Source organism: Saccoglossus kowalevskii, chromosome 18 (assembly GCF_978046115.1).
Source record: "Saccoglossus kowalevskii chromosome 18, keSacKowa6.1, whole genome shotgun sequence".
Lineage (NCBI taxonomy): Eukaryota > Metazoa > Hemichordata > Enteropneusta > Harrimaniidae > Saccoglossus > Saccoglossus kowalevskii.
The window spans coordinates 30,051,929-30,075,583 of record NC_140658.1 but is presented as its reverse complement, the minus strand read 5'-3'; the positions used below and the strand labels follow the sequence as shown (position 1 = coordinate 30,075,583).

Here is a 23,655-nt window from a genome sequence, read left to right as displayed (position 1 = left end):
ATTCTATGGAAAACTCGAAAATAATTTATGACAGATTTCTTCACGTTCGAAATTACATTTTGCTTCAAACATTAATTTGGATTTTTTTTTACAAACTTTGACTTATTTTTTGAAATTTATATTGTGGGTCTATTTTGGCGGCAAATCACCGTATGTAAATCCATTCATGCATGATAAACCTATGCCAACATTGTCTAGGGGCGCTGTTTAACATTCAACCCACAGTCAATATTTTAGCGATGACGATGATCTGTCCACTTGGAAATGCTCAAATAATCTAATTCGAGGTTGCAGTGGCATAGTATATAATTGACATCATCACGTTGTTTGGCACATTGACGTCATCATGATATGTGATTCACTGACGTCATCACCTTATATGAGATATGATTTATATTATACATGTACATCAATTGCGACTGAGATGGTCAACTGTACAAAGTATGATACTAGTACTAGTATTTTGGAATCTTATCATGGCGAGAATCACAGTGACTACGTCTCCAACTACATTAAGGAGACTATGGCTTATCCATCACTAAGAGTAGCATATCGCATCCCCTTTTGCATGTTCCGTAAGTAAAACCTCGTTGCCTAGATATTCAATGATGAAGCGCTTCTGCGACGTTTGGGCGATGTACACATAAACTGACGTCACAAAAGCGCTCTGTCACTGGAGAGCGCGACATATAGAATGAAGGTATATTATTTTTGAGTCAACACCCTCCCCCCCCCCTTCTTCCAGAACCGTTCATTGTTAGCGCACAAAGCACCATGGAACAAAGGACGATAGAATGGCTGAACTCCAACATCCCATAATATCGTTGGTGTTATCAATCAACTTGTGTATCATGTATCATGGCAACAGTTACATCACAAGTGTACCCGCTTGCAGGTGTTACTTTGATTTCCAGGAAATTAACTGAGATAGATTAGGGACCAGTGCCGGAAGTTGGTTGAGTAATGAGTCGTTTTGACCAAAGATTGTGCTTTCAACTTCCGGAAATTCCGTTGCTAAGCTGAAAATAATATTGCTCATAATGCATTATTCATTAATTGGATTGAAAGACTGTACAATCCACCAGTGGGTCCTGGAGAAGGATGCTTCTAGACATATAGCATCTACCACAACACGTTAACAAGTACCCTGTAGAATGCGGTGTGGGTAATATTTTTATATTGATTTTTGTTGCATTTGCAGCAAATAGTTACCAAACAATGAGAAATCTATGGGATTGAATATACATCTCAGCTGGCTTAAAATGCATAGTTCAAGCCTGCCTAACCGGTGCTTATACCAGTATGTAGTTAAAACACCTAGACGGTCTGTGGTTACAGCTTCATGTTCCGAGTAATCGCAAGAAATTGACATGACAACAGAAATTCACTGGCACTCCCATGCAATTAACAGCGAGTGAAATTCCTGGGATTGAAACATATATTTTGAAGTCACTGATGTAGGCAATGAATAAATTCAAGTTGACATAAAGACGAGGTAGTTTATTTAATCAGTGCTCAACTGGAATTTATTTCAGGGGAAAAATGTTTTCAGTGATAATGAAGTATTATGACAGAACCCCATACCCTTTCCGTGGCTTTCATTGCGTATGGAAGTTATTTTCACGAGTGATGCGGCGTATCCTGCTGCCATACTTTCACGAGCGAAGCCACGGGGAGGGTGTGGGGTTCTGTTATTATTACATATGTCCCATATTTGATTATCATTATCAGACATTAAGATGCGCATACGAGAACGGAACGAGAACGGATACGTCACTGCTTTGTGCATGACCTCCGCGCGAACCAATGACGTCCGCAGTTGCCCGGTCGTTCGGCAGTCGTTTTGAACGTGGTCACGGTGACTGACTCGTAGTTGATTTCCGAGAGCTTTTCTCGCTGTCAATTTTGAACAATTTTCATTGACATTGATAAAATGTTTTATATTAGAGTGTTTTTGTATATTTATGATGAAATAAGAAATATTGGATGCATTTTAGCTGACATTTATACCCACTGAAAACGCATGATATTGATCTGCTGAAAGAGGATTGGGCAAACAGGCCTGGGACCTCAGCAGAGTGGATGGAAATAGTGAGAGCTCTGTCAAATATCTGTGAACTAACTACTAATTCAGATTCCGGACGTAAAATGACATAACAAATTTTATTAGGTAGTTATTGTTGCCCAATGAGAGACGGATTGACATGGTTCTGGTTTCAGTTACGTTCCCGTTGTGGGCTGTTGTACTTAATCGTTTTCTGACACCAGAGAACGTAACGCAAACGAAATTAGAACATCACGTTACGTTCTCGTTACGTACGCAAATCTTAAACTCTCTAATAATTATTATTTTTTATGTTTGGCACAAGAACCATTCTCTATAGTTGTTAGTAAATATAAATAGTCCCATTTATAGTCTGCACTTTCCTTATTCAATAATTTATTAAAATACATAAGTTTGTCCAACTCCCTGTGATACAACACCTCAGACATAGCTCAATGTACTCGGCTTGAGTGTGGGCACAAAGTTACTACTAGTATTTGAATTTTTGATATATTTTTTTCCTTAATGAGAAAGTTGACCACAAAGTTATAGTAACTGTTCACCAGGAATAGCTTTTTAACTCTTCTGTGATTTTTTTTTTTTGGCTTGGCTGATTTTGTACATACTTGACAGACAGGTCGTACCATCACTAATTGGAAAAACAATCCTGACCCGCCGCTACCATGGCAACAGCCAAAATCTGTTGTTGTTTTGTTTTTTTTGAATACTTTCGTCCCAAATGTATTACCTCCTACCAGTCTCGTAATAGCAGTGCCCAAATGATCATGCCTTTTATTCTGGCACTTTTATTCTTACGTCGCGCACTGGTAAGAGATCACCGGCGCCGACATTGTTACACTGTCGTAATCGTAATCCCAACGCAACTTTGAACTTTGAATAGAATGTAAATGCTGCCTCCAATCTAGAAAATACTATCGCAAAACGGTTGGAAATAATACATTTAACGGCTGAACACGTCCTAGCAATAAAATAAAGTGACTTCTAAAGACTGAATGTTATTTTGCGAACCTCGTATAAGGTGCCCGGTTTTAGTTATAAACCGACGTTAGATTCAAGTTCATGTCCTACCATGGTAACAGCCGAAAACATATTGCTTGTTTTTTACCGGCTTGTTTTCATTGACAACCAAAGTATTTTTATTTTGTAAACAAATTTTCGTCTGCTGTTTTTATCCAGTTCAAATCGTTCAGCAACATTTTTGGCATATTAGGTGTACATCACATGGAATACTACGATTGAGAGAACTTGATGTATGTTGACTGAGTTTTATCATAGTACGAAGTACCAGGAAGTTACTCAGTTCCAAATAAAGATTACCAACGCCAAATGAGCAACATTTTAACTGGTAATCAAGATTCATTTGATCCATGGTTAACAAGCAACATCACAAGCGAAGTTGTAGCATGCAGTATCAGTAAGTCATCCCGTCAGTGGAGTACCACAGTAGCACCGCATGTTTGCCTTCAGCATTGTATTCAAACGAATCACGTGGTGTGCCGTTCTCGTTCAAACCCGTGATTCGATCAATAGGGGAGTTTCAGTTAAAAAACACATTGCAAATCATGCAAGTTCAACATTTTCAAACCAATATACTAAAACAGAAATGCTCAGAGATGCAAAAGAAGGATAGATATTACTTTTCACTATACACATCTCTGTTGATACTATCCCTCGCATATTCTACTCCCAATTACTCCTGCGTGAAATGGACTAGCCTTTTTCATGTTGACATTCAGAGTAAAATCATGTGACAGGCTGTTAAAATTGGCTGTTGCATACTCTTTCGCCGGTCTGGAAAATGTGTTTAATTAGCTCTCATTCAAGCAACAATGCAGATTTCCCAGTGGGAGTGAAACTATTCGACTCTGCCATTAAAAAATAGGGGTGTTTTCAGCAATAAACGAATAACCCTGGAATGCACACAACATACTGAATTTCGGAATAAATCGTGCATTACTTACAGCAGCAGAATACCACAGAAATATCAGACGAAACATGAAAACACTATATATTGTATTTCAGCCTGAACCCTCTCTATTGCAATTCAAGGAATTAACCCCATATGTGCATCCATTTCCCACCTTGGTATCACCCACCCCTGAAAACAAACTCTTAATACCACGCTGAAGCGTTTGGTAATAAATATATAGAGTAACATTGAGTAACACGTATACTTGTTATATGCTTAGCTTCCTTATAATGCTATGTATCGTTCCTATAGTTGCGCCCTCTATTGGTTTACAACGTATATGATATATGGTCGCCCTTAAAAATAATGTACGGAATTTTAAAAAAAATACAATACAATATAAACGACTACGTAACCAAATCGAATTCACAGACATTACAACTAAGCCTTGTTGGCGTCATAGTAATAGGGCCAATAGAGAGCGCGATATAATGAAAAGAAAATATCCATTGCGATCTCCTTTCCATTGAATTTCATGTGAATTAACAGCTAAATACACAAGCCCAGTGTATATTTAGTTACAAAATTGTATATATTGTCCATCCAGACGATTCCCTTGATACCAAGCTTCTCATCTCGCTGCAAGTCCGCGGTCATTACACAATATTTCGAACCGTAATGTGCGTGTCTTCTTACATCGGGTAAGGCGCTTTGTCGCGTTTGTATTAAGCTCGAATCATGTCTGTTTACAGTTTGTAATATTTATGTAATTTTAATCTTAGTATACACAGATGAAATTTACAGAACATTCAGAGTCCTTTTCAACATAACTACAAATATCAACGTTCTCGTAAATATCAACGCTCTATTGCATCAAATTACCTGAAGAAATGAGTATCATTATAATTACCGTAGTGATAAACAGTGACACAGTGATAAAGTTAGGCCTAGAATTCATTATTCAGTATATTCATTTAGCAAATGATTGCCGGGCACCTGTATTCCAGTTATTCATTAGTAATCCATCACAATGTTATGAGGCCATTAAAAGTTTACTTTCGAACACCAGCTCAAACAATTCCAGCTCTACTATTTTTATGGCGAATACAAAGATGACCGACGCCGAATGACTAGATTTTCAACCCACTTTCCAGTGGCGTAAATACATGCAAAATATGTCAAAGAAATCAAATGACATTAATAAAATATGACTTGGATTCAACACATCTCAAAAAAAATCGTAGACTTTCCGAAAAAATGTAGTTATTTGTGACAAGTTTATTCATGGTCTCGGTCTTGATCAACAGCTAGGAAGCGTGATAAATGCCGCCATGCTTTATTGCCTCTTCATATCAGCATGCTCAAACGTTAATTAAAACGCTATGAACTGTGGGTAACATATGGGAATACAAGGGGTGGCTATCGGAAGGGCTAGGCCGAATTTATAAATGGCAGCTGAGATCTCGTTGACAGTGGGAGAGTCGCGAGACTTGTTTATGTTATTCAAATTGTGTTCCACTCTTTACCATCATTGCATCTACTGTTCTACGTGACAACACTGGTACAAGACAAGACAAGAAAGATGTAAAATAAGAGAATATAAGTTGATAGGCTAATAAAAAACAAACAAAACAAAACCTATCATTATGAATACAACAATTTCAATATGAAATACTTTGGTTTAAATTAGTTAATTTTTTTGATTAATCTAAAAGCATTCATTGTGGAATTTTCTAAACGGTGTTTAACGTGTTTCCGTTCGCATCTTGAATGAGTTGTTTGCATTTGACGTAGCTGATCTATCTCAGTGTTATTTACACTGTCAAGATTTTGACGAAGTGTCATAAGTCTATAATACATAAGGAACTACTTTTTTGTAGCGATTGTACTTAGCTTAATAGTTAAATAATTCACCAGTACAAACTTCAGCACTAAACATTGGTGGTGTGTTATACTGCCACCAACGTCATAAACGATGGATGTACTTGATATTATCTGCAGAGCTCAACACAAACTACTGGCGATATATGAATATGATTAAGCCGCAAAAAAACTAATAAAAACCCCCAAATAATCACAGAAAAGAATACTTTCCGAATAATTTGCTCACAGTTATCAGATCAATAGTGTTTTTCGAAAATTCTGGCAAAAAACACGATGATCGCCGATATATCTAACTGATGCTTGTCATGACTAAAGAACTGAATATTTATTCTTAAAAATATTTATTCAGTGAAAAACTGTTTTGAGTGTGAGGCAGAGATGACAGTAGAAGGCGACACACTCGAGCGAATTTTAGGTTTGGATTGAACGCTTAGAGAACCAGCCAATTTCATTAATTGAAAATAAGAAGCATATTGCAGGACATTTTAAAATAAAGAATCTAAAATGTCAATCGGCGTGGTATCATAACCACGCCAGGCACTTTTGTCTTATTTACACTTATACGAGATGTACCTGGGTGTCCATTTTTCGATGGTTATTGTTTCTGGTGCTATTTATGTCAATTATGTTACCCTTGGCGCCGTGGCGGTTCGACACGCAGTAAATAATGAAAGTTATCCCCATAGATGTGAGAAGAATGCTTTACTTAGTACATATTAAATAAAGAATTTTAATGCATTTATTTTAAGCATGTTTTAAGTAAGTTTTCAAAGGGGCATATATTTTGCTAAAGCAAACTGAAGGACTTTCCAATATGCTCTCACCACTTACCCCTCAATTAAGTTGTATAATTTATGCACTTCTAGGTAACTAAGGGGCTCTCAAAAGGTACATATAAAATTAATTTGAGGGGAAATAGAGGATGGGGTAACGTATACATACCATGTACTGGTAAATAACGCATTGTCAGCTGGAAAATGTCTAGATATTTGCATGTGTCACGTGACCTGCGTTTACTTATTATAGATGTGTTTATTTTCGTATGTTAATGGACAGTGAATCTTGTAATATGTAAATGTAACTTTATAATTTGTGACCACTCTTTATCGTGGATTGTTAATCATTTTTTATTATATCTTGTAGTTCTCAGTGACCTTACTGCTGTACTTTCGAAAGTCAGTCTTGTGTAAATAAATAAATAAATAAATAAATAAATAAATAAATAAATAAATAAATAAATAAATAAATAAATAAATAAATAAATAAATAAAGGATTTTGGAACTACAACCTAAAACACATGGCGAATGTAAATATAGCGATCCTTTGTTTGCCTTCAACGTGGCGGCATTCAGATACTATTTTTAAATATACTATATAGTTCTTATATGCACCCATTAGTTCCGCTTTGTTGTATCAATGCTGCACAGTTGAGAAGCAAAACTTGAATACGAAAACTTTTAAGATCAACAGTTTTCACGTGACACACTGGTCACAGCGCTGACTCAGTATTAATAAATATGAACGCAGATACACCAATTAATAAAGTGTCATGTGAATATTGATGACACATTGTCACGTGGGTCACTTACGGTGGAAATTAGTGGCAAGGTCAAAGTTCATTCACACTGGAAGAGCAGATGTATTTAAGTACGCCGACACCGGTTAGTAGGCCACTGGCATCAACAACAAACTGATCTAAGGGAAACGCGTCAATGTACACAAAGGTAAGCGAACTTACACTATGTCTTAACTTATTACACCAAACACGATCTTAGAACGATGTGCAATTAGCTGTACCGGGTTCTATAAACCGTTTTCAAACGTCTGGCAATTTCCTTATTGTGGCGTCCTACGAAACACTACATAGCACAAGCGTTAGGCTGCAGACATACACGTATATATATATGTATATACAGGTCACGATCTCGGGTCACAGAAAGTAAAGTGAGTCCATTTTCTTTCACAATTGTCACACACACAACAGTGTCGATTGCCGAAAAACAAAAGAAAAAAACAAGAAACTGGTCGCACAGGAGATTTCTTTAATATTGACAATATACTAGTAGTCCGAATACTAGTAGACGACAGAAAACACCGAGAATTCGCTGATAACCACTGAAGTGTTTAAACTACGCGACCTCATACCGAGCTCACCAACAACACATCGAGCCATTTAGCCCATAGTGCTAAAGGCAGATTCTCCAATGCCAAATGTTTTATAAACTCTAATCTCTATTCCATTGTAATACCGAAACACTTTGTGTTATAAATACCTAAAATAAATCATAGTATTGTGTACATCTCAGGTGTACGCCCTAGAACAATATGACCCGTGACAACACGCATACAAGAGTCGATCAGCGTAAATACGGTTGGTTACCACACGTGTTTAACTAACCCCTCAACCACGCTGTAAATAGTGCAGGAGTGCAAAATATAACAACAAAAAAAGACATTTGATTGTTTATTTAAACGCAATGTCAGCTTGAAGTTGTCTGTTAAATGAAAAACCTGGAATTATATTGTATTAGATAGCGATGTATACATTGGGAGGACACTGCGATCATTATCAGACTCACGACTTGTGTCAATACTACAACAGATCAGCATTTAGTATATGTGACCTCATGAATACTGTCATGTATTCACACTGTTACAAAGGTGAACGACCTTTTTATTGCTCATTCCCATTCTCAAAACTCATTTGAAAATTCAAGCTTACATGAAGAATATTGTTTGTTTTTTTATATGGGCCAGAGTATAAATTATATCATAGACAGTATTAGGGATATTGTATTATTTCAGTTACTAGTACATTGACTGCACATCGTTCAGGTACACGCGCTAGTATGGGTCAGAGGTCAAATGATGTTACCAAGGATGCACTCCAGTGACGTCGAATCCCGGGTGGGGTGACTGGCCTTTCAGTTTGGTAGGGGTGTGCGGCCGGGAAGTATAACCACATACCCTGTCATAGAACATTTTCGCCTCAAAATACATACCCCATTATAGACCAAATAGTGATTTTGTATATCCCATCAGAGACCAAACTGTCACTAAATTTATTCAGTTATAGATTGAATCTACTCATCACCCGGGCTCATCAATAAAAGTACTAAAACTAATAATTAAAGTGCGGTAGTCGTCGAGCTGCGCATGTGCGAGATATATGGGTCTCATATAAACAAAGATGGCGACTTTGACTGTTGCGCAGATCAACGAGTACGAACTGAGGCGTTTCCAAGCTTTAATTAGGCAATTTTCATGTTATTGGAAGGCATTGAAGGAGTCACCGGCGGCAATCAGTGCAAGTCCCGCCCAGGTCAAACCTCATACTTGTGATTTCCATTTGAAGAGCGCATTGGATTGTGGGAAAATCAATGGTTATCAACACAAATGTGGCACATGCGCAGCGAGACGACTACCGCGCTTTAAGGATATATCAACTCACTATAAACCAAAGCCAAAATAAATCTTAAACGACCCGTCAAAAATGCATATCATATCGAGTACAAAGAACTGTACAAAATATATAGACAGCTTGCACTAATCGGTGTCTAGTGGAATTTCTAAGTTTCCGCTTGGGTCGTTTACGACTTTCGAGAATTGTTGAGTTTCTAGGAAATGATTTCTTTTTCAATATGTCGACCACTTGAAGCTACAGAAGTGTAATTCAATGCTCCACTGATAACATTTTAACGTGGCTCTGAATAACTGATGCATTTCATCGCGGTAAGCAAAAACTGATTTTCAAATACCACCTGACCCCGTCACTGTACCCAAACCAGTATGTATCCTTTCCAGTCATGGAACGCAAATTGCTGTGTTCATAATTTCATTGTAGCTGGTATCGTAGTATATTGTCACCCACATTGATATATTGGGCTTCTGATAATTGAGAGTAGGTCGGTTATCGGATTACCGTCGTTAAGGCTGCTAAAAGCTTGGGCTATAGAATAGAATAGAATAGAATAGAATAGAATAGAATAGAATAGAATAGAATAGAATAGAATAGAATAGAATAGAATAGAATAGAATAGAATAGAATAGATGCCGGCACCACTGTGACAGAGACGTACAATTCCAGCTTTTCAGTGTGATATATTTTGCAGGCGGCGCAACAAACCTCACCATGATGACTGACACGAGTGAAATGTACACTATTGTTACGATGAATGACCCACTGGTTACAACAGGGAGAATCTCTCCAGTCACTGTCGATAACAAGTACACAACTGTCACCGATACAGAGTATACAACAGCAAATGAAGGGGTCATAACTACAGTAATGAGGTCAACGGAACTGACTGAAAGCAATACGACAACAATTCAAGGTAGACATAGTTGTTTTGGAACATAGTGCAACGACATCACTGTTTATTGTACATATTTCCATTGTACGATTTATTGGATTGAACATCCAAACAAAGGAGACGCACGTTGTCAGTCAACGTGCCAGTCAGTTAATTAGTTGATCAGCCAATCAGGTACCCCCTCTGTCATCTTTCATGTATTTCACTAATGTTAATGAAAATAATTTGTTTTCAGCTACTACACGTTACATGACAGTGGATGACAATGAAGGTGAGTTCCCGAATGTGATAATGGTGTGAGTTTTAGATGATACCCCTCAGTATGTTAGGATAATAGGAAGAAGAGGGAGTGGGGGAGGGAGAGAGGGAGAGTGGGGGGAGAAAGAGGGGAGGGGAGGGAGAGAAATGGAGAGGGAGAGAGGTAAGGTAGAGAGAAGTAGAGAGAGGGACAGACGGAGGAATGGACTCGAACAATGTTCCATTCCTCTCTCATTATCGCATCCGTTACTGCTCCAATTTGTTTGAAGCGGGAGGGTCGTCACCTGCGCACGCGCGGGAATTGAGTCCCAACCGACGATAATAACACATGCTAAAAACACAAAGACTCTAGGGTAGACGCTTGTTTGTAAACAATGACACGCTACGGTCATCTGACGCATGCGCAGGTGACGACTCCCTCTCTTTAACCATCATGATGGCTTTTGGAAACAGGTCTCACAGCTCTCTCGCTCTTAACGAAATCTTGAAGGCTGTTCGTGTTCAGGGTATAAATCTATATCATCTTAAAATTGGCTCAGAATAAAACATAATGCAATTTTAACAAGTTATGAATTTAATCGATTATACTTATGAAGGTTATGAATATGGTTTTTGGGTCGTATATAAAACTGTGAATGTCTATTTTAACAATCGCCCGAAATGAAATGATATAAATTCCACATTTAAGAGTTTTCCAAATAGTCCTAGGTGGTCGCTACGGTGTATATGCATGAAAATTATCTTGTAGGCAAATACCACTGTATGTGGATCAAGTGACTTTGGTGTGTATCATTATTATTTGTTGATTTTTTTTAAAGATGTCGTCATCATTGTTAGTGTGCTGGTTTCTTTACTGGTCGTAACTGCTGTTATATTATTGCTCGTGTCTTATTTACTAATCAGAACAAGGTAAGAACCATACCACGTGACAGTTTGATTAAAATGAGTATCAGTATTACAATTTGCATTTAATTATATTAGTAATTGCTGCAACAATTAATTGAAAGTCCTTAACAAATCTATGTAACTGGTATCAAACCAAACCAAGGGAGTGTTGGGAGCTCTGGTTTAATTTTGGAAACCACGTATATCCGACACGTATCGGAGTAAAAGTAATTGAGTAAAAGAAATTTCCTATTGATTTCAACGAACAAACTTACATCTTACTTAACATAGACTACTTGGGGGGGGCTGCGAAACTGGTTTCATTGAAAACATATCGAAGCTTCAGCTCCAAAACTGCAGACTACGACCCCCCCCCCCCGCTTTAATATAGGCTCGCGTAAGAAATTGTCGATCAGAAAAGCTGCAGGAACTTTGGATTTAAAATTGCCCAAAATACATTTAACTGAAGTTCTTAGTTTGCAATTAATTTGGGTATCTAATCCTCATCGGACTTTCTGCGTTTAAATATAATGTGACCAGCCACAAAGAATGGAATATTTGTGTGAACAGTTTCCGCGTGTTACCGGATACCATCCTTCATTTTCAAACTGATTTATTATCCATTGTTCTGTGTGTTCTTTCAGACGCCGAGTGAAGGAGCAGAAAGTAAACGAGCTGAAAAAGGCCGATACCTACAAAGACGTATTTGAAGGAGAAGACATACCTGCCCCCAACGGGCAACATGTACCATACACGGAAGCCCATGATAGCCTCAAGACTGAGAAAGAAACTGACAGAAGTTCGTGTATTGTAAGCTCGCATTCGTTGGACGAACATTCAAAGTGCTCGAATGACACATGTCACACACAAAGTTCATCACTCTCAAATAACGCCGATCGGGAGGCAGACATTATTACGACTGTTGGTGGCATGGTGCCTGTTAATTTCTTGCCGGATGTGGTATCCGGAGACATTCACGACGAGCCGTCTAAAATTGTTGATGGCGAAAACATTCCTCTTAATGGCGGCCATCTTGAAAATGCACAGTCGGTTATTGATATTCTGGACGCGGTCATAGCTGGATTTGATGACCAAACTGTGGATATTGACGTCACTACGCTATGAAACCACACCCGTGTAAATTATATACTTGACTGAAAGGAGAAGACTGTAGTCACTATACATTCCAGTATTTATATTTCAAGACCGAATCCAAACACGTCACTACTCAGTGTTTGGCCGAAAAAACACATTCATCACTCATATTTATCTAATAATTATTTCAATTTATTCGAACCAAAATTGACGATGTTCTGGTGCTTCGTTTCTACACCAATAGAAAGAATAATAACAACTGTAACAGAAGTTGAGACCTCTTTATTTCCGCGCAATCTCACATTGATTGTAAACGTTTTTCATCGTGACTCCCGCGTACGAGACTAACGACACTACAATATGACCAGTCAGCATGATTATACATTTATGTGTTTAAAAAGACAAACTCGGACATCAACTGGATGAATAATTCTTAGTCGGACAGTTCGACAGCGAGTCAGAGCCAGCAAGCTAGCTAGCCAGCTAACCGACAGACGAACTAAGTAGCATACTGTCTAAAAACCAACAAAACCTAAATTTGAACTTGATCCAACCATGAAGGTATAATTCTACCTCCATGATCCAAATATTAGTCAGTCAGTTATTTAGTCAGCTGTTCTACCCTACATAAGTGGCACAAACCCGTGAGTGGACAGCCGGTTCTCACTTGCTAAGCAACGAGGTGCCGTCGCTAATTCATGGCATCGGGAACACAGGGAGCCCAGAAACTATCAACTGCACGCAGTCTCTATGAGGAGGGGGGTATCGGCTGGTATCTAGTGTAAGCAATATACAAGGGATGAAGGCTCCAGCGAGCTCATATTTTTTTAAACTGGAATAAATAGACGAACAGAATGAAAAATAAAATCTATAAAAAAAAATACCAGGTTGAAGAATATTAGTTGCTCTTTCAAATTTCGCCAAAACCTTACCTATATTACCAATATCTGCAGAATAAATCAAGAAAACTACACAAATTGACTCCATTTATGAATAATTAACGGTTAACTCGAAAGCACGGCACAGTTGGAGGCGAGGTCTATTCAGAATAACCAATCATAAGACTGGTTACGAACCATACCGAGTTTACGACTCTGTTAGCCTCGCTCAACTGGTTTTGTGATTGGTTCTTGACAAATTCTGAACAGGAGCCTTCATCCCTTGTCTATTTCTGACACTAGATACCAGCCGATACCCCCTCCCCATAGAGTCTGCGTGCAGTTGATCATAGTTCCTGGCTCCCTGTGATCGGGAACTTGAAAAAGCAGATTGTTTATTTCACAAAATCACTGGAACGAAAATGTTTGATCGGGCCTAGCTTTTTTACTTTCAGTGCTGATTTTTTGAATTCGAAAGAACATAACATTTTCTCCACTACGTTGCGGGTTTGGCTACGTTATATATAACAGAAAAATGTAGGAACAGCGCTGTTCTGTATTTGATAATAAACATATCAATTTTTTTTAAAAGAAAAAAGTCCACAATGTTTAGTTTATTTCTGTCATATTGAAACCCAAAAATTGAATTTTTGGATTTTTCTTGAAATAGTTTCTTAATGAACACGAATATGTACACATACCACGCACAGACAGCATGGTATACCACCATATATATAGACACGAAACCAATGCTTACATCGGATTTTAATCATATTGAATAAATAATCGCAGCAAAGAAGTAACAAAGCGGGCAGAACCTGTAAAAGAGAATTTTACCAGAGCACACAGACCCGTAAATAGTCAGGTTCACATACATCATCATTTATCTTTGTTTTACTTTGCAAACAACTGGTATATTAAAAGTTTTACTACCAACGCCCTTCTTCAGTTGTCGAGAAAGATACATTTTCAATGTGGGCAGATTTGTAGCAAGGTCGAAAAAGACCCCATATATATAGAATCAAACGAAAATTCCATTTCCGCATGTTACATCCGCGTCCGCATGCCGCTTCCGTAATTAGATTCAGAATTACAGCGTCCCGGCCTTCGAATTTCGTGTGAACTATGTTTTTACAACGTGTTATATAGATATACTTTTCCGACTGTACAGTTATGTGTCTAAATAAAATTACATTGAAACAAATGACATGGATCTTCTATCTGAACTCAAAATATAAACCCAGGTTTTAGACAATTTTGGACTGCAAAACGACTAAAAATACTATTTTGTGGACAAAAAAGCATTTCTGCATAATTTCAAAAACGTTTTGTACAAAATTCTTTTGAAACTAATTATCATAGAAAATTAAAGTTATTTAGACGGCTATAGCATGTGAGCGCCTGAGACTCACATATTTTAAAATGTTAGTATACCAGTAACTGCTCGTTGAAATGTATTCTATACACTCTAGTGGTTCATCCATACAATATAACATGAATAATTCATGAGGCATCCATAGTGACGTCATCATAAAGGTACGAGTTGACCCATAATATAATGGAGTATTTCTGGTTTTTAGTTCCGTGTTGGTGAATAGGTGTGCCGTCGGTGGTGTGTACTAGTTAGCCACATGCCGACACAGCTCAACAAGTCCGGCGAAATCATGGCGTCATGTTCAAATTGCTGCCGCCATCTCCGACGTCAGATCGTCATCGGCAGCTGGTGTTTGATTTTGATTTGGCACAACGCGAATGTGGTAGGTGTGCGTTCGTACTGAAAATTTCTGCTTTGATTTTCATTTTCGGGCCAGATTAATTAGTAACTTGCGTCGTTGAGATCACCATGTGATTGCCCGTAAATCCCCAGAGCACCGTGGGCCTGCTGTTATGTTTACGGTATAAAAAGCCTGAAGGGCCCCCTTGTCATTCGGTAGGTTACCTTCTAACTTCTCTGTTCATATGGACGTGGATATTTTCATATTTTCGATGTGATTGTGTTCACGACTCTCTCGTTATACAATATCAAGCTACACGGAAATGGCGAAATGAATGTGTTTACACGCCGTTTATATATTCTATGAATTCATTTAACCATACTATAACACAATACTTCAAAATATTATTCAACACACTGTGACGTGTTCGCAATGGGTCCCATACAACAATGTCAACGCTTGTAAAATATAGTGTTTATTTTCACAAAATTGAAATCAGGACAAATGTTATAAAATTCAAGCAGAACTTGTTTCCAAGTAGCTGATCAGTAAATTGTGGCACGTACTCTAGATAATGTCGTCTATATACCAGGGTCCCATCCAGGTCACTTGTAGATTTTTGTATTGTGTTGACGGGAGTGTTTTTATTCACCTCGTTTTAATGAAAGGCTGTGGTGTTGTGGTATCACTTGAAAAATGAGTTAGTAAGGGGGCTGGGCTCACGGCGTATGTAGTTCTAAAAACGTTAGCAGATAAATCAAACCCCATATTTCAAAACAGGTCAATATGGGTCGCCAAATGCATTTTATATATTATATATATTCTCATTTATAGTTTTAGAATTGTTTTTACAGTGAGTCTCAACGTCAAGTTTACAGGTTTCCCTTTTTCCCCAATCAAGTTAATTGTTTCAGAAAAAAGACACACTGTGATGATCAAAAATAAAAATGTAATGTGTTTTGTCATCCATTCTCGGCGTTACTTCAACACACATTTTAGTCAAATTTGTTTTAAAACGTTCATTTTGATGAATTTACACATTCTGTTTGATATTCAAAATACAATTTGTGTGCCATTGCCATATATTCAGCCACATACCAGATGAGCTCCAAGCATGCTTTCCAAAAAAACGAGCTCACAAACTAGCTCCGTCGCCATGTGTATTATATAGGACGTGCATTGCACTACTAAAGAACGACAAACAGCAAATGTTATCTCGATACATAAAAGTCTAACAAAGCCAAAGTGAATAATTACAGGCCAATATCCCTTCTGTGTATTTGTCGTAAGGTTTTTGAAAAATGTAATTTTAATTCCATTTATCTGTGTTCACCATTTCCATAAAATGGATCAATACCCACAACTGATAGTAACTATTTAAAATTAAAAAGAATAATTTCGATATAACACTTACTATAACAACATATCCATAGTTGTTTACTAACGTGATATCTTTAATTTTATCTTCAACAATTGGAACAATCATTGTATCCATAATATGTCTTGGGACTCCTAGTCTCGATTTGTACAATTAGGATCACGACAGTACGTTATTCGGTATGTTAATATCACTTAAAAGCTAAGCAGTCCTTGACTGGTACTTTCTAACTTAACATTGCGTTACCTTGGACGATGTTTCAATGACAATGTTTACTTCGAGACTGAAATTCAAATTGAGTCAGACCCTTACACTCTATCTCAGCGCCCGAGTAGCCCGACGACATGGAATCATTCATAATATACGTATATTCTTAATTTTATTGTGAGCAGAAGGTGTACTGGGGCAGTGATGTAATCACCCAGTACCATCATGCGCCTCTCTGTAATTTTAACGGACCAACTAATAACATATATATTAATTTATGTGAAAAAAGACCAGTGTTTTAAGGCAATGAGCAGTAGACGCAGACGACAATTATACACGGCAGTGTCGTAGTTATTTACGATTCTTCAATTGATGCATTTCAATCCGTCAAAATATTTGTCGTCCCCATTCGTAATTTGTACCAGTTGGGTCCTTCTTGGGTCAGTTTTATCGGATATATCATTATGTATATTGAGTGTGCACAACACAAGCATCGCAACTGGATGTGAGTTTGGGTGTCTCCCCGACATATCCTTTAATTAAACTTGCAATGCACAAGTGAAACAGATAAATTTCCGGAAGAAAAGGTCAGATTTGTTTTATTCATGTTGAGGTGGTTAAACACACTACACTGTAACAAACAAACAAATAAAGAAGGAAATCAAAAGAATGATTGATTATATGATTATGATTATATGCAATTATATGTTGACGACAAGATCTAACAAGCAAACAAGAAAATTACTTTAGAAACTGAAAACAAACATTACGGAACCAATTGCAATGAGCTCGTGACTCCCAGAAGCATACATTTACAATAACAACATATCAATGCTATAGAGCATGTTGTAATATCAGTTATTATTAGAATTGAAAAAAGTTTAATAATAAAACATATCGATCACTAATTTCAAATTCACCATAGGTTCGCCAAATCCACATATAAAAATACGTGTCCAAATATAGACCATATTACTGTAATCGACACGTGCTCGTACCAACCAGACTTGGCATGTATAGTTAAAAAGCCAACTTCTGAATACGTGGACTGATTTGTATGCTAATTAAGTCTGACCATTGAGTTCTATATTCTGACCTATGTGTGTCGTGTATTCTCCATTACAAATATACAAATGCGTTACAAAAACAAGACCTTTTATGCATTGCTCACGAGAGTTCTTGCTCCAGTCGAATATTCAAATTAAATTATGTGCGTACCGAAATGTTTTTACAACTGTGTGCTTTCCGAACGATTGCCTTCGTTCGAAATGTGTGCGAACCCCTCAATCATGTACATGTACACACCCACATGCAAAAGTCGTATTGGCACTCAGTGCTTATTCTACATGAGAATAGCTACAGAGGACAAATATTTTACGATGGTCTTTATATTTCACACAGAAGCCAGTTACAACCAGTTTGGTTTCCATTATAGGTTGGAGAAGCCAATGATGTATGTATAGCAGCACGTGACCAATCGAGCCAGATATTAACATGTAACTGTACAGAACCGCCCACATTTTGTCTTCGTCACCCAGACGAACCTATAAAAGGTCAGTATAAACGAGTCATTCTAATAAGGTCACTTACATATGAGCACTTCAAAAGTAAAAAACAAATAAAAAACAAAGATTTTGTACTGACGGTCATAGAAGACACATGTATGCATGTGGTCTGTGATAAATCCGAAACAGCCCTGAACGCATGAACGATTATTTCGACTTGCCCAGAGAGTCCGGCAGAACTTGTTTGTGCCTGCTCAGAAACTGAGCTATGTTGTGAAATAAAGCGTTATTCTAAGTGGGAAATCAATCTCGTATCTCAATATCAACATGCCTGTCACGCCTACGTGATTTGCCTAGAACTCAAGCCGTGGGTCGCCGATAGTGGAAACTTTTTTTTTTTATTTTCAGGCAGATTTGTTACAAACTGCGCAATGTTATATAGTGCTCGCAGTATTTCTTAGCATGTGCTCTACTCTACTAGAATCAATTAAAACAGGACTGAACGTTATACCAAAGGAGAATTAGAAAATTAAATATCGAGATTAACTATAATGCATTTCTCTCCCTAGTTCTTCAGAAGAAGCCCATCATAGGTAGATTCTTTGTTTGTTTTAAGGTGTACATAAGTGCACTATAATACAATTTGTCGGTCAAAAACGTCCGTTTGTGACAAATATCCATAACTTTTATCAAATGTAAAAACCCCTTGCTTCAGAGTGAAGGTTTGCAGAGTCAGGATTATTAGTCAATTCAATGTCTTGAAATCAAAATAATTAAACAAGTCTAATATGTAAATACATAGAGATGACACTCACCTATCATTTCTTGGGAGAGACCAGTAAAAGGTCGAAAGCTAAGAATAATTTCACATTTTCTGCGCTGATAAGTTTTTCATTTTCTCTTTCAAAAATAATTTGATATTTACGTTCAACAGTTTCTATAACGAAGATTTTCTCATCATAGCATAGCACCAAGAATGTATCCCTGACTTATTACGTAGTTTATGTACACGAAGCAGGCGACAGAACCACGTATAATAAAGTATGGGAAGCTTCAACAATATTTCGGTCATTTAAATTGATATTAACCCTGGTCTATGTACTTTTACATTGACTTAACCAGATAAGTGTTAAATACATGCATGAGTAAATAATCAACGACACTTCCGAAGTCTTCTCTGCCACACGTTATGTGCCTAATATCAGCATCGCCGAGCAGTCCCTCGTTAACAATTCTCTAGCCTGAATGTTCAAAAAACTCACTAAACTAAGAAGATTCCCATAGTATAACGTAGTTAATTATCTTACTTTGTGATGACCTTATGTAAGGTAAGATCGCTAACATCGTTATTTGTATAAAGAATGATTTAAAACCCAGGCAAATAAAATCAGTTCTAGCATTAAAATCTGCAAATAGACATGTCGACTTCTACATAGGGTCATAGACATTTCTGTATTTAATGAAAAGTAGTGACAAAAATACATTTAAGTTATTTGATTATTTTATAAAAAAAATCTTTCCATTTTGAACTTATTCTTGTTTTTTAATATTGGCTTTCTTTTTAAATGTTCTATTATTTAATATACATATTGTTATAAAATTTGTATTTCTAATGATACAATGATATTGTTATTGCATTTAAATAATGCTGGTTGTATTGAATAGTTACCAAAGACTACATTTACCAACTACCAACCTTCATACATTGGATGCCTTTGTGTCATGTAGACTCGTTAAAGCGCGTTTTCCCACAATCCAATGCGCTCTTCAAATGGAAAGTATGAGATTTGACCTGGGCGCGACTTGCACTGATTACCGCCGGTGACTGCTTCGATACCTTCCAATCACATGAAAATTACCTAATTAAAGCTTGGAAACGTGTCAGTTCACACTCGTTGATCTGCGCAACAGTCAAAGTCGCCACTTTGTTTATATGAGACCCATATATCTTGCACATGCGCAGCGCGACGACTACCGCGCTTTAACGCAAGTGCATTGTGTTTTACCTTTTCAGATTGTGAAGACGAAGTAAACGTCACAGAGACATACACCGTCACTGAGCTGGCAACAATCGCAATGACATCCTCATCTCCAAGTACTGTATTGGAGACGACGAAGACGATCACACAAACACCAGCAGCGTCGAAATCCGGGTCATCCCCAGGGTCAACGCCGAGTGAGGAGAAAACAACAGCGATCCATATAACAGATGTTGCCACAAAGGACGCACTTCCCACACTTATCTTGCAACCAGTTAGTAAGTACCAGTTAGTAAGTCAGGAAAACTCTTCGTAAATGTTGATGTCAAGTCTGACTGTACGTCATAAACACGATTACTTATACCTGTAACTTATCTGTTTCTAGATCCGGTTGGGAAAGACGATAAACGCGTGTGGACTCCGGGTATGTCAAGTTGTTGGTATACCAATGTATAGAGCAGTCGTTGAGGGCGCATACGTTAAGAACGATGTACCAGCTGTTATCTGCATGAAGAAATGAACTTTACCTATTTGTATTATGAAATTCAAAGAAAATCCCAACATACTAAAACTAATTTATATTGATATTCTCGAGTTAGGTATCGATATTTAAACAGGATTGGGGCCGTCTGAGTTTCTTTGCAACAGTCTGTTTGAATAGACACGTGGAAATAAAGTCATTGCAAAAATCTGTTCGCAATAGATCAAACCTTAGTACAATAGATTGATTTGTATTTATCTTTTTCTTTTTAGTATTGATCAGCGTTGTTTCCGGGTCATTTGGTTGTCTGGCTTTAATACTCGTTGTGCTTTGTGTTGTGTACATCAAAAGAAAGTAAGTTTTTCCAACGGAATTAACTATTCGTGCTTCAATTTTGTTTTACTAACATATACTAATGTATGACTGGGAAGCGTATCGTTCGTTCTATAATCGTTACTCTTGAGAACTGAATTAGTTCATCTTTGCTATTGCAATATACCTTTAAAGATAAAACAATCTTGCAATGCATATGAAACTATGAATGACGTCACTGCTTCTCAAAACATTCAATAAAGATGGGAAATTATAACAAAGTTATATGTATATATATATATATATATATATATATATATATATATATATATATATATATATATATATATATATATATATATATATATATATATATATATATATATATATGGGTGTTACTGTTGCAGGAAACGGTTTTCTCGTCTGGAAGAAAGTAACTCTTCGAAGAATAGTACCTCATCCGAACCCAACAGACACTTACCCAATATATTTACAGAACAATTACACCCAGGCTTAACGCCTAAAGCAATGAATTCAGACGCAGAGGACAACAGTGATAAAGTATTGAAATCTTTCGGGGTAATGCCAGATTACGAAGAAGATATTTTTAATAGACAAAGTTCAATGCCATTTATACCTTGTGCCGATTACGACGATAATCAAGCAGGGAACGCAGTATTTTACAGGGAGGCACGCGCACATCAGAATATCGAACATCAATTTACTAATCCTATTTACGAACCGTCTTCGTACAACCCGCACTCGACTTCAGACCCAAGACAGAACAATGAGAGATTAGATAAACATGATCCAGTTTATTGGCAACAACGCTACTCCAACAGACCAACACGGAATGCGTCACGTGGATCGCCCAATAAATTTGAGGATCAACTTAACCGCCTGCAGAACGTGTACGGTCATAATTTCGACGGAGTCAGCAAAAGTCCTTACCATTTGACGCATTAAATAACCATTTAGAATTTTAATTTTAACGATTTCCAAAAGTTTTAATCCGCCGCCACAATGAATTTTTAATTGACCATCAAAATATTTATGCCTTAAACTCGGGTATGCTTATTGTTATCTGGGCAGATACGGCGGTAATAACACTTTGAGTCAATCAGTCAAAAAATCAAAAAATCAAAAAATATATAAACAAGTAACCTGTAGAATGCTGGGTGGGTAATATTTTTATATTGATTTTGTTGCATTTGCAGCAAATAGTTACCAAACAATGAGAAATCTATAGGATTGGATATACCTCTCAGCTGGCTTCACATGCATAGTTCAAGACTGCCTAACCGGTGCTTATACCAGGATTTAGTTGCAGCACTGTGGTCTGTGGTTACAGCTTCATTTTCCGAGTAATCACAAGAAATTGACATGACAATAGAAATTCATGAAAGACTGGCACTCCCATACAATTAATAGCAAGTGAAATTCCTGGAATTGAAACATAGATTTTGAAGTCACTGGTGTAGGCATTGAATAACTTCAAGTTGGCATAAAGACGAGGTAGTTTATTTAATCAGTGCTGAACTAGAGGTTGAAATTATAATTAAGTTCGTTGTCATATAATTTGTTTATTTAAATTTCTCCTGAATTCAAATAGAATACACTGGTGAAAGGATGTTTTTGAGGTGTGGTTACATTGTGTATGGAGTGGTAGGGTTGGGTGTCATATAATTTTTTCATTTTCAACTCTCATGAAATCACACAGAATTTCACTTAATTTATTTTCGATGAAAAGTTTTCAAGCATACGGTGTGAATCAAATTTTCACTGTGCTGTGTCAAGTCTCAATAGAGTATGAGGGAAATGGCATTTTCACTGGAATTTATTTTAGCGGAAAAATGTTCACAGTGAAAGGAAGTATTCCACATTATTACATATATACTGCAGTTTATTTTGATTCGTCCCTGAAATCAAAATCTGTACTTCCACACCCCATATGCAAATGAGGTCTGAGAGCGAATAAAGTAGTCCGTTCAAGAGTAGCGTTTTTCGAAACATAGCAGAAATAAACAATATTTAGAAGTACGATACTTTACGTTTGGGTACATGAATATATTTGCCGAGTGAAATGAAATTTGAACAACAGTAATGGTACTTCTAAGCAGTAACTTATTTTGACTAAAACTAATTTGCATATCACCCATGCAATGATGTTTTTGGTATTTTCACGGTCAATATGCAAATGAACATGGTATTGGCGATTCGCTCCACTTGGATTGCCCTTAAAATCACTTTAATTTTGTGTATATGTGTGTGCGTGTGATTTCCAGTGTTTTCACGTATTAATTCTTCTGTGATTTGTTTGGCTTGGCCGATTTCGCTCAAACTTAGCAGGTAGGTCACACCTTCACCCTAGTTATCAGGAAATGTATCTCCTACAAATTTTGGATGCAACACCTCAGACATAGCTCATTTTGCTCAGCTTGAGTGTGGGCACAAAGTTACTATTGGTAAAATCTGAAAACAAATTCTGACCACCGTTTCCATGGAAACAGCCAACAACTGAATGTTTTAATACCTTCACGTCAAATGTATCATACCCTACATTTCTATGATTAAAAAGCATGGACGTAGCTCATTCTAATCCGCTTGAGTGTGGGCAACAATTTACTGACATTTTTTTTGGCTTGGCTAATTTTGTTTATAATTGACAGGCAGGTCGTACCGTCACTAATTGGCAAAACAATCCTGGTCCACAGCTACCATGGCAACAGCCCAAAACTGTTTTTTGAATACTTTCGACCCCAAATTTATTACCTCCCACTAGTCTTGTAT

At 37.2% G+C, this 23,655-nt stretch overlaps 2 protein-coding genes across 2 annotated transcripts; both read left to right on the top strand.

Moving 5' to 3' along the window:
• The first annotated feature begins 7,483 nt into the window (after positions 1-7,483).
• Positions 7,484-13,886, top strand: LOC102809007 (uncharacterized). The gene is made up of 5 exons (XM_006819925.3): positions 7,484-7,583; positions 9,972-10,193; positions 10,408-10,443; positions 11,249-11,339; positions 11,960-13,886. Exons 2-5 carry the CDS (start codon positions 9,992-9,994, stop codon positions 12,438-12,440), a joined length of 810 nt encoding a protein of 269 aa, XP_006819988.1. The 5' UTR covers positions 7,484-7,583; positions 9,972-9,991; the 3' UTR covers positions 12,441-13,886.
• Positions 13,887-14,825: 939 nt separating this feature from the next.
• LOC102808879 (uncharacterized) lies at positions 14,826-22,908 on the top strand. The gene is made up of 6 exons (XM_006819924.3): positions 14,826-15,045; positions 18,024-18,141; positions 20,108-20,350; positions 20,458-20,496; positions 20,826-20,907; positions 21,273-22,908. Exons 1-6 carry the CDS (start codon positions 14,920-14,922, stop codon positions 21,829-21,831), a joined length of 1,167 nt encoding a protein of 388 aa, XP_006819987.2. The 5' UTR covers positions 14,826-14,919; the 3' UTR covers positions 21,832-22,908.
• Positions 22,909-23,655: the final 747 nt, after the last annotated feature.

What these genes read in the sequence shown, in the direction of transcription:
- LOC102808879 (XM_006819924.3), top strand. Translation starts at nt 14,920, where the DNA reads ATGCCGACACAGCTCAACAAGTCCGGCGAAATCATGGCGTCATGTTCA. An exon ending in CCCAGACGAACCTATAAAAG is followed by an intron (nt 18,142 to 20,107) that starts GTCAGTATAAAC and finishes TTACCTTTTCAG; the next exon opens with ATTGTGAAGACGAAGTAAAC. An exon ending in GTTGTGTACATCAAAAGAAA is followed by an intron (nt 20,908 to 21,272) that starts GTAAGTTTTTCC and finishes TTACTGTTGCAG; the next exon opens with GAAACGGTTTTCTCGTCTGG.
- LOC102809007 (XM_006819925.3), top strand. Translation starts at nt 9,992, where the DNA reads ATGATGACTGACACGAGTGAAATGTACACTATTGTTACGATGAATGAC. An exon ending in CAATACGACAACAATTCAAG is followed by an intron (nt 10,194 to 10,407) that starts GTAGACATAGTT and finishes ATTTGTTTTCAG; the next exon opens with CTACTACACGTTACATGACA. An exon ending in TATTTACTAATCAGAACAAG is followed by an intron (nt 11,340 to 11,959) that starts GTAAGAACCATA and finishes GTGTTCTTTCAG; the next exon opens with ACGCCGAGTGAAGGAGCAGA.